Here is an 11237-nt window from a genome sequence, read left to right on the forward strand (position 1 = left end):
AACTGATGTAGGAGGTGGAGCAAACCCTGATAGAAGTAGGGCCAGTAATCCTCAGTGCCGAGAGCGCATGTGTCGTGCCAGGGTGCGTCTGGGCCCCAACCTCCACAATGTTCACTCAGTGTGCTGTCAGGGAAATATGGCGTCCCTGTCCACAAACCCTTTTCCACTTGTCGGTTGTTAGGTGGATAATCCCAGTAATTGCATTGGTAAGGGCACGGGTGATGTTCCTGGACACGTGTTGGTACAAGGCAGGGATACCACAACAGGAGAAAAAGTAACGACTGGGGACCAAGTACCAAGGGACAGCTGCCACCATGAATCGGTGGAAATCTTCAGTGTCACCAAGCCTATTCAACAACATTTCCAAGGCAAGCAGCCTGGAAATGTGCCCGTCTAGCATTTGAGCCTGTGGGTGAGTGGCTTACAACTTTGTCTTTTGTTTGAAGGCCTGGAGTAGGGACAGCTGAACGCTGTGCAGGAACAAGGATTTGGAAGTGCCTGATGATGGTAAGTATTAAAGTGCAAGGATAGATGCAGGGCAGGAGGCATCTGCGCCAGTGTTTTGGGCCGGGGATTTGGAAGCAGCTAGCACAGGGGAAGAGGCAGTGGTGTCTACCGATGGCACCAATCATGCACCCAGTCATTCGGCCCACAGAATCGGGTACTTAGATGATATTATGTCTGATCATGCTGGTAGTGGTTAGGTTCTTAGAGGTCAGTCCCCAGCTGATCTTTGCATGGTACTGGTGAAAAATAACCATTTTGTTTGTATCAGAATTCTCACTGTAAATAAAAGTACCAGACTGGGGAACATCTAAATCTGTGATGGAGAAATTCGGAATTGTTGGTGCTCTGTGCAACAGTTGCCTCCATTCTAACTCTAGTCACCCCGATGACTCTTCCTGTCTGTCTTGGTGCAGACAATTTCTCCCCCTCAGTGCTGCTGGCCTCACGCTGTATGCCAGCTTCCCAGGTTGGCTTGGTGACTTCGTCATCCACCACCTCATCTTCCACCACCGCACCCTGGTTCTCCTGACTTTGTGACTTAACAACAACAAGACTTAGCAATAACTGTGTCTCATCATCATCTTCCTCCTTATCTCAAATTTGCCATTCCCCATTATCATGCTCTTGTGGCTGAGACCGCTCTAAGTTTTGTGCATCACTAAAAAGTATATTCTCCTTTGCCTCTTGGAGCGTGCAGGTTGAGAGGCTACAATCAAGAAATGTTGTGGTAAAGAGCTCCTTTGAGTGCCCTAGCGTGGGATCACTAGTATCTTGGGACTCAACATGGTGGGAGAATTAAGTGATCCAGACTTTAGGCTGGTGAGACTGGACCGTGTGGAAGACTGTGCAGTGCTGCCAAGCCTGTTGCTATCAAACCAACAACCTGTTTGCACTGCTCTGGCTTCAGAAGTGCTGCACCGTGCCTCCCTGCAAAGTGGGACAGGAACCTATGTGTCATGGATGGGCGTATTTCTTGTGCTCCAGCACATCCTCAGCGTCTGCGTGCACCATTATAAGCACCTCCACTTACCCACCCGTTAGCACACGCCTTACGCATTTTGTAATTGCTAGGTCTCTTGAAACCAAGTTTGTTTTTAATAAAAGAAAAAAAAAATGTCACCTGCAGCTGTTTTTGTGAGTTTACTCCACAGTATTGCAACAGTTAGAATGCAAAAGTGTATGGATGACAATGAAATTCAATCCAGTAAAATGTTTCAAATTTTTATCAGTTTTAGAGATCACAGAAATGTTTACAGACGACACAACACTGTAAGGCTGAGAAATGGAAGCCTACAAAGTTTTTAAAAGCTTTTTATGGCTATGTGCACACGTTGCAGATTTTGATGCGTTTCCGCAGCGTTTTTGGACGCGCGGAATTGCTTCAAATCCGCAGTGTAGTGCACAACCAATGTTAATCAATAGGAAATTGAGAATTGCTGTGCACATGCTGCGGAAAAAAATGCGTGGATTAGCAGCATATCAATTCTTTTTGCGGATCTGCAGCATTTCTGCAATCACTAACTTCCATTGATTCAGTCAAATCCACAGCAAAACCACAGGTTTAAAAAGATCTGCAGTTTTGCTGCGGAGTTGGGTGTGAGAAAACGCTGCAGATTGTGAGGAGGAAGAGTGTGTGGGCGGAGACTGTGTGTGCGGAGAAGATGTGCATGTCTGTGTGCGGGTGTTTGTGTGTGTGTCTGCGGGGGTCTGCATGGCTGTGTGCAGGTGTTTGTGTGTGTGCAGGGCTGTGTGTGTGTGTGTGTTGGCAGGCATCGTCCGATGGGACTACTAGTCCCATCTGGCTATGCCTGACAAAGTGACAGCTAGCCGATGTTGGTCCCATCATCCGGCTACTGTGTAAAAAAAACAAACCAAAAACGCATACACACATAGAGTACATACTCACCAGTCACCTAGTTCCCTACGCCCTCGATCACCTGTAAAAAAAAATAAAATAATAAACCAACAGTATACTCCCTGTTCCGATGTAATCCAATTAATAATGAGTGTCCCATGAAGATCTCCCGTGGAGAGCTGTCATATCGGCAGATGTGACCGCTCTCCACGGCTTCGGCGATACAGTGACAGGAAATAATCCTCCGCACTGTATCCCTCCGCCACCGTGAGTTCAACAGAGTTCATACTGTCACTTGCCGCACCGCTGGGTGGGAAAGTTCTCACACAGCAGTGCTGTAAAATTAGAGCAATGAACTCATTGAACCCTCAGTGATAACATTGCAGGAGCCATTACCTCCTGTCAGTGTGTCACCGGATGTCTATAGAGCAGTCACATCTCCTGATGTGACTGTTCTATAGGGGAGATCGTCATGGGACAGTCATTATTAAATGGACTACATCGGACCAGGGAGTATTTGTGTTGGTTTATTATTTTTTATTCTTTTGCAGGAGATCGAGGGCGTCGCATGGATTGGGAGAACAATAATAAATAAAGAATAAAGATGGCAAACTGTAGTGTTTCATTTCATTAAAATACTTTATTCTGGCTGTGTGTTTATGTAATCCTTTAACATCTATAAGATTAGTAATGGAAAGGTGTCTTATTGACACCTCTCCATTATTAAGCCGGCTTGATGTCACCTTACAATTCAAAGGTGACATCAACCCCACAAATATTACCCCATATGCCACCACTACAGGGCAGTGGGAAGAGGGAGGCTAAGGCTGCTTTCACACTTGCGTTTTTGAACGCTGCGTTTTTTACCAAAAAAACGCATGCGTTTTTTTCCCCTATATTTAACATTGAAAACGCATGCGTTTTTTGGTGTACGCGTTTGCACGCGTTTGTGAACGCATGCGTTTTTTAACTGCATGCGTTCATTTTATAAAATGCAACTTGTAGTATTTTGAGGGGCGTTTTTTTTTCCTAAAAAAACGCATGCGTTTACATGCGTTTTTTTTGGACAAAAAAATGCATTGGAGTCAATGGAGACGCATGCGTTTTTTTTGACATGCGTTTGCATGCGTTTGCATGCGTTTTTTTGACGCATGCGTTTTTTTTGGCACCACTGAATTAACTGTAGATAAAGATGTCTAGACACTGATAAGACTCTCCCATAGCAGCAAGGTTATAAAGGGAAGGTGGGGGGAAGTTTCTGGTCACTTCTCATCAGACTCCAAAGAAGACAGCACCCTGCCCGGACGCATTCTTGGACAAGACACAGAGCAATGTGAGTATATCCTAGCCAATGCATTCATTTTCAATTTTTTGGATCTACATCTCCTAATTTCTTCTATTTTTTTTCTTTCAACACGCATCAGAATGTCTTCTCCGGTTTCCTCGTCTGATGAGGAGTTCCAGCCACGTCAATCAGAAGTGGATCACGTGAGCGAGGTATGTTTTTTGTACGTCAGCTTGGTAAGTATTGACTGTCACATCGACACATGAGGCAATTTTTTTTTTTTAATTTTATAGAGCACTTCAACAGAGGGACAGAGAGGTACTGAGCAGCGGAGTCAAGGTCCAGGTGGAAGACGGCAGCGGGTATGTATACCAGGCAGACTGTCCTTATTGTAATATTCTTTTAACTTCCTTTCTGTACCCTTGTTTTTCTATACATATTTCTTATATCATCCTTTTCTGAAAGTTGTCTTTCATATTCCTGCCCTTTCTCATCTTCGTGTCTTATTTTTTACAAATGTGGTTGAGCAAACTTAAATGATTTTGTTTTAATTTTAGGTTTCACAACGGGACGACGACCGGATTGATAATGACCTGCTGATCAGTCTGGTCCAGGAGCGAGTCCCGTTGTGGGACAGCCGGGATAAACAGCACGCCGTCAATAGTGTTCTCCGTCGTTTGTGGAGTGAGGTGGCCCAAGCGTTGTGGGATGGCTGGGAGAATTCCACGCCACGGGTCCGTAATGCATTTGGTAAGTATTGCACGGTAGTGTGAAGCAACAGACCTTGGCCATGCTCTCTTGACTGTGTGTGATGAAAGAAACTTTTCGTAGTTTCTGTCATCACACACAGTCACAAGAGCACGGCCAAAAGTTCTTATTCTGACCATTATATTTTATTGTTATTTCACAGTGGAAAAAGTAAGGACACGTTGGCGTTCCATGAAGGACCGCTTCAACTGTGACCTACGTGCAGAGAAGAGTGCAGCTAGTGGTTCCGGAGCAAGGCACCGGCTCTACAAATACCACCATGTGTTGGCCTTCCTGAGACCGGTCCTTCTCATGAGAACGTAAGTATTTCTCACATGCCTCCGGTTGTATTGCATTGACATAATCTGTCACTTTTAATTCCACAGGATGTACCGTCTTGTTGTAGTTTGGTATTAATTTTCTGTTTTGTTTTTTCACAGCACACACTGCACGACTGTCGCCACAGGTGCTGGAGCGGTCCTTCAGCCGGAAGCCACGGACCCGTCCCAGCCATCCAGCAGCGCAGCACCAGGTGGGTCTTCCACACTCACTGGAGACCAGGGGGCTGGCCCATCAGGTCTTCCCCTTTCGCAGTCCTCTTTCGCTGCACCCATTTTGGCGGGCTCATCCCGGCAGCGACAGAGGGCTTCGGATAGGTCCCTCATGCCCGAGTTTTTACACTTGAGCTCGGTTTTACATGATGCTATCAAGGCTTTAGGTGACAGAATGGATGCGAACCATAATCTCTTAAATTGCCGCATCCAGGATGTCGCCAAAAGCGTTGATCAATTGAAAGCCGACCTCAATAAGCCAGCTCAGCATTTTTTCAATCAAATCCTAGAGGGCATGTCGGAACACCTTAGCCCTGATCTCCAGCTGAGTGTGATGCAGGCCTGCAATGTTGCTTTTGTGCAGGCTATGCAGCAGAGTCAGAGTCGTAATGTGGCGGCCTATCCAACTGTGCCGTCACTGTCACAAGTAAACACTATTCCTACCTCTGCTGCATACCACTGCACGGCCACCTCTATTCCCTCTACAGGTGTACTCCACTACAGCGCCAACACGATGACGAGTGCTGTTGGACATCCCACCGCCACCACCGTGACGACCGCTGCTCCGGCTTGGACCTCCTCCGCTGACACCACGAGGACGCAGGACCCTGGCATGGCTTATCGGGCCGGCACCCTCCCGATGCAGCAGGACCCATCCATGCAATATCGGACCGGCCCACCCCAGATGCAGCAGGACCGAGGCCTGGCATACCGGACCGGACCCACCCCGATGCAGCAGGACCGAGGCGTTGCATACCGGACCGGACCCACCCCGATGCAGCAGGACCGAGGCGTTGCATACCGGACCGGACCCACCCCGATGCAGCAGGACCGAGGCGTTGCTTTCCTGGCAGGAAACCCCCCGATGCAGCAGGACCCATCCATGGCGTATCGCACCGGGCCCCCCATGATGCAGCACGACCAAGCCATACCTTTCCAGGCAGGACCCACCCTGATGCAGCAGGACACATCCATGGCTTTATGTTCCCCCCCACCAGCAATGCAGCAGGACACTGTTATGGGATTTGTTTCCCCCCCCCCCCCAACGAGGCACCAGGATCCTGGAAGGGTTTTTGTTTCCCCACCCCCAACGAGGCACCAGGACCCAGGCGTGAGTTTATCTTTCCCCCCATTGGACTCAGACATTGCCGAGCGCTCCACAATGGAGACTGACTGTGTGGAGCCGGGTCCTGACGTGTCTCCCGCCCACACTGTACAACATAGCCCAAGAAGACTTCCCCCAACCCGGAAAACCCAACGTAAAACTGGCAAAACGCATAAAAAACAAAAAACTTTGATTATTCCTCCCCCATCACCTACCGATGTGTCTCAACATTCCAGTGTGTCTCAAGCCCCTCATGTTTTAAGCCCCATCCCCGAACTTCCAGACCCTTCAAGTTTTGTTGCCCATTCTCCTGCCACCTCTGCCTCCTCCATGGTGAGCCAGGCTTCAGTTCTGAATACCCCCCAGTTACGTTACTCAACCCCAAGCCGGCGTGGTTCAACCCGGCGCGGTACCAAAAAATAAATTTGTTTTCTTTTTCCTCAATAAAAAAAAAGTTTATTTGAAAAAATTATGTTTGGTTTATTGTGTCTATCACCTCTCTCAATACACACCAATAAACTTCATCACACACTTATTCTTTTGGCCTACACATATCTCCAGTAGTATAAAATACAAGACAACATCTATATGTGTTTCTTTAGTATACAGATATGAGTTGGCCAAAAAAATAGTATTTATTTCCATACTCTTTTATTTTTGTACCTAGTGTAGTGTCACTGTACAAAGAGAAAATGGTGGAAATCAAGTTCAGAAATTAACTGAAACGGTCATATGTCAAAATATATACCTGACCGATTAAGTTGATTACTGCCTTGTATATTCACCATATTCTATATAGCTCATTATGTGACAATGGTTGTCAAACAGATGGGACAAGTGTTCTCACACTCTACATATCTATGCTCACCAGGCCAGGTGTAAGAAATTGTGAATTCATGATCATGTATATGTTTATCATGAATTTATTATTGCTTACACTTGACTTGATGGATATAGAGACCGTGACAGTCTTGACGCAATGACGTCAACAATATTAGAATTAATAAATAAAAATAATTAAAAATTTTGTACCATTATTATAAGTATGGGGCCCGTGGTTTATATCATTCTTTGAAAACCAAAATAGGGAGTGCAACATAGGTAAATTACGATGAAAAATTTAAAATTTATTACCTCAACAACTATCACCCACTCCTGGTTTTGGATTACAAAATATGATATACATATCTACTGCCCATCTTTGGTCAACCTTTGTTTAGACAGGAAAAAGATATTAGACATGGTGAACACAAAAAAGTTTATTAATTAGAAAAATGTTTATCAGTGTTTAATAATTGGTAAACATAAACATACAACAGGACATTTAAACAACATTGTCCTGCCATGACACACGTCCAATATCGGACACAAAATAGGCCGCAAATTGGTCCCGCATAAGACCAACGGCTGCAGTTGACCGCATCGGGTGATGCTGAAAATCAGGCAATGGGTGTGCAACAGGTTCATCAAGTTCAATGTGGGGTCGCTCCTTAGCCATTATATAATTGTGTAGCACCACACAGGCTTTGACCACCTCGTCCACTGTTTCCACTTTTAGATTGATGGCTGTTGCAAGAATGCGCCATTTAGCAACAAGAATGCCAAAGCTGCACTCTACGGTTCTTCTGGCCCTGGTCAGTCTGTAGTTGAATATTCTTCTAGTGTGGTCCAAGTCCCTACTAGAATAGGGCTTCAGGAGATTTTCACACATTTGGAAGGCCTCATCCCCAACCATAACAAATGGCAGCGGTGGGCCTTGAGTGTTGGGGAGAGGCTGTGGAGGGGGAAAATTAAAATTGTTGCCATACAACCGACGGCCCATATCCGAGCTCTTGAAGGTTTGGGAATCATTGCCACGGCCAAAAGCTCCAATATCCACGGCGATGAAGCGACACTCCGCATCCGCTATTGCCATAAGCACTACCGAAAAATATTTTTTATAATTATAAAACTCAGATCCGGTTCTGGCCGGTTTGACAATGCGGATGTGCTTTCCATCCACCGCCCCTAAACAGTTTGGGAAATCACACACGTTCAAAAATGTAGTTGAAATTTCCCGCCACATGTCCACGGTGGGTACGGGTATAAACTCCTCACGGAGTGCATTCCATAACGCACGACAGGTGTCCACAACAATTCCGGAGAGGGTTGAGATTCCAAGGCGATATTGGAAGTGCAGGGAAGATAAACTCTCTCCTGTGGCAAGAAATCTAGAAGAAAAAGAAACAAAAACAAAAAAAATTAAAAATCGGTTCTAATGGTGTGTTTTAAAAAAAAAAAAATAATAAAAAAAAAAAAACATAGAAAATATGTCATAACAACAAAGTTGACGGTCATTGGTTTAGTTTAGGAACGTACCGTAATGTCACTAACAGACGTTCCTCAGGTGGAATCGCTCTACGGAGCCGTGTGTCCTGTCGCCTTATGGATCCTTCAACACGAGCCAGTAAATCCCGGAAAGAATCTTGAGACATTCTGGTATAATCCTGGAATTTCTCCGGGTTGGCATTCAGCTCCGCATAGAGCGTGTGATATGCTCCACGGCTCTCACGCACTTCAATGATGGGGTGCCTCCAAAAACGCCGACGCTGTCTCCTTCTCCATCTTTGGCGGTTTCGGTCTTGCTCCCAAGCAAAAACACAGGCAATGAAAATCTTGAAGCTGAACTCCAGTTTGAAATAAAAGTTATCCATAGAAAGATCCATCGTGACACCGGAAACAGTAGCAAGCTCTGAAAATTTCTGTTCCCCTAGGGTCAATATATTGAGAGACAATCATATACGCCCTCTCTATTCCCATTGGTTGTGTCTGGGTTTTTTTTTATTTATTTATTTTTTTTTTGGAAAAATGTTAAAAAAACGCAAACGCATGCAAAAACGCATGTAAACGCGTGTAAACGCTGCGTTTTTTGGACACACGCGTTTAACGCATGCGTCAAAAAAACGCAGCGTTTACATGCGTTTACATGCGTTTTTGCACCATGCGTTTTTTTAAAAAAACGCATGCGTTCAAAAACGCAAGTGTGAAACCAGCCTAAGTGCCGGAATTGGCGCATCTAAGAGATGCACCATTTCTGGGGCAGCTGTGAGCTGGTGTTTGCAGCCAGGGGGCCTATATCCATGGTCCCTTCCTAGGCTATGAATATGAGCTGCAGCTGTCTGCATAGCCTTTTCTGGCTATTAATTATATTGGGACCTCACGTCGTTTTTTGGGGGGTCCCTCTATCTTCATAGCCAGTAAAGGCTAAATATACAGCTGCAGGCTGATATTAATAGCCTAGGAAGCTCCATGGGTATTAACCCCTTCGTAGGCTATAAACATTGGCCCCCAGTCGCTGGCTTTACCTCTCTGTTGTGGAAAATTGTGTGGGAGCCCACGCCATTTTTTTAAATTAAACAGATATTGCATTTAAGGCCAAGGGCACACTTGCGAGAAACTCGCACAAGTCTCGCACCTCAATACCCGGCACTGCCGCCGGTACTCAGGACCGGAGTGTGTGGCTGCATGTATTTCTATGCAGCTGAATGCTCCAGTCCGAGTGCCGGTGTCAGTGCCGAGTACTGAGGTGCGAGACTCGTGCGTGTTTCTCTCAAGTGTGACCCCTGCTTAACGCAGATTTTATGTGTGTGTCTTTATTTAACTCTTTATGTACCATTTTATTATGTTTATTACTAAACATCGGGCTTGGTATTATCTATCAATATTATTATCTATCTGTATCTATCTACACTCACCGGCCACTTTATTAGGTACACCTGTCCAACTTCTTGTTAACACTTAATTTCTAATCAGCCAATCACATGGCGGCAACTCAGTGCATTTAGGCATGTAGACATGGTCAAGACAATCTCCTGCAGTTCAAACCGAGCATCAGTATGGGGAAGAAAGGTGATCTGAGTGCCTTTGAACGTGGCATGGTTGTTGGTGCCAGAAGGGCTGGTCTGAGTATTTCAGAAACTGCTGATCTACTGGGATTTTCACGCACAACCATCTCTAGGGTTTACAGAGAATGGTCCAAAAAAGAAAAAAAATCCAGTGAGCGGCAGTTCTGTGGGCGGAAATGCCTTGTTGATGCCAGAGGTCAGAGGAGAATGGGCAGACTGGTTCGAGCTGATAGAAAGGCAACAGTGACTCAAATCGCCACCCGTTACAACCAAGGTAGGCCTAAGAGCATCTCTGAACGCACAGTGCGTTGAACTTTGAGGCAGATGGGCTACAGCAGCAGAAGACCACACCGGGTACCACTCCTTTCAGCTAAGAACAGGAAACTGAGGCTACAATTTGTACAAGCTCATCGAAATTGGACAGTAGAAGATTGGAAAAACGTTGCTTGGTCTGATGAGTCTCGATTTCTGCTGCGACATTCGGATGGTAGGGTCAGAATTTGGCGTAAACAACATGAAAGCATGGATCCATCCTGCCTTGTATGGAGCATCTTTGGGATGTGCAGCCGACAAATCTGCGGCAACTGTGTGATGCCATCATGTCAATATGGACCAAAATCTCTGAGGAATGCTTCCAGCACCTTGTTGAATCTATGCCACGAAGAATTGAGGCAGTTCTGAAGGCAAAAGGGGGTCCAACCCGTTACTAGCATGGTGTACCTAATAAAGTGGCCGGTGAGTGTATATATAGATACAGTACAAACCAAAAGTTTATACCTAAGTCTTTTTCACATGTGCTGTTGCCTGTGAATTGAAAACCATTCCCGGTGACTACCTCTTGAAGCTCATCAAGAGAATGCCAAGAGTGTGCAAAGCAGTCATCAAAGCAAAAGGTGGCTACTTTGAAGAACCTAGAATATAAGACATAATTTCAGTTGTTTCACACTTTTTTGTTAAGTATATAATTCCACATGTGTTAATTCATAGTTTTGAGGCCTTCAGTGTGAATGCACAATTTTCATAGTCATGAAAATACAGAAAAATCTTTAAATGAGGTGTGTCCAAACTTTTGGTCTGTACTGTATATCTATCTATCTATCTATCTATCTATCTATCTATCTGTCTATCTATAGATACAGTTATCTATCCATCTATCTATTGACATATCTATCTATAGATAGATCTATAGATAGATAGTTATATTGATAGATAGTTAGATAGACGTATAGATAGATAGATAGATAATAGATAGATCTATAGATAGATAGATAGATAGGAAAAAGTACTACATCTGGGCAACAAA

The 11237-nt window shown here is 45.1% G+C and overlaps 1 protein-coding gene across 1 annotated transcript; it reads left to right on the forward strand.

Moving 5' to 3' along the window:
• The first annotated feature begins 4686 nt into the window (after nucleotides 1-4686).
• Nucleotides 4687-8298, forward strand: LOC143775341 (uncharacterized). The gene is made up of 2 exons (XM_077263352.1): nucleotides 4687-4714; nucleotides 4835-8298. The coding sequence occupies exons 1-2, from the start codon at nucleotides 4707-4709 to the stop codon at nucleotides 6471-6473; spliced, it is 1647 nt and encodes a 548-aa protein (XP_077119467.1). The 5' UTR covers nucleotides 4687-4706; the 3' UTR covers nucleotides 6474-8298.
• Nucleotides 8299-11237: the final 2939 nt, after the last annotated feature.

Source organism: Ranitomeya variabilis, chromosome 5, assembly GCF_051348905.1.
Source record: "Ranitomeya variabilis isolate aRanVar5 chromosome 5, aRanVar5.hap1, whole genome shotgun sequence".
Classification (NCBI taxonomy): Eukaryota; Metazoa; Chordata; class Amphibia; order Anura; family Dendrobatidae; genus Ranitomeya; species Ranitomeya variabilis.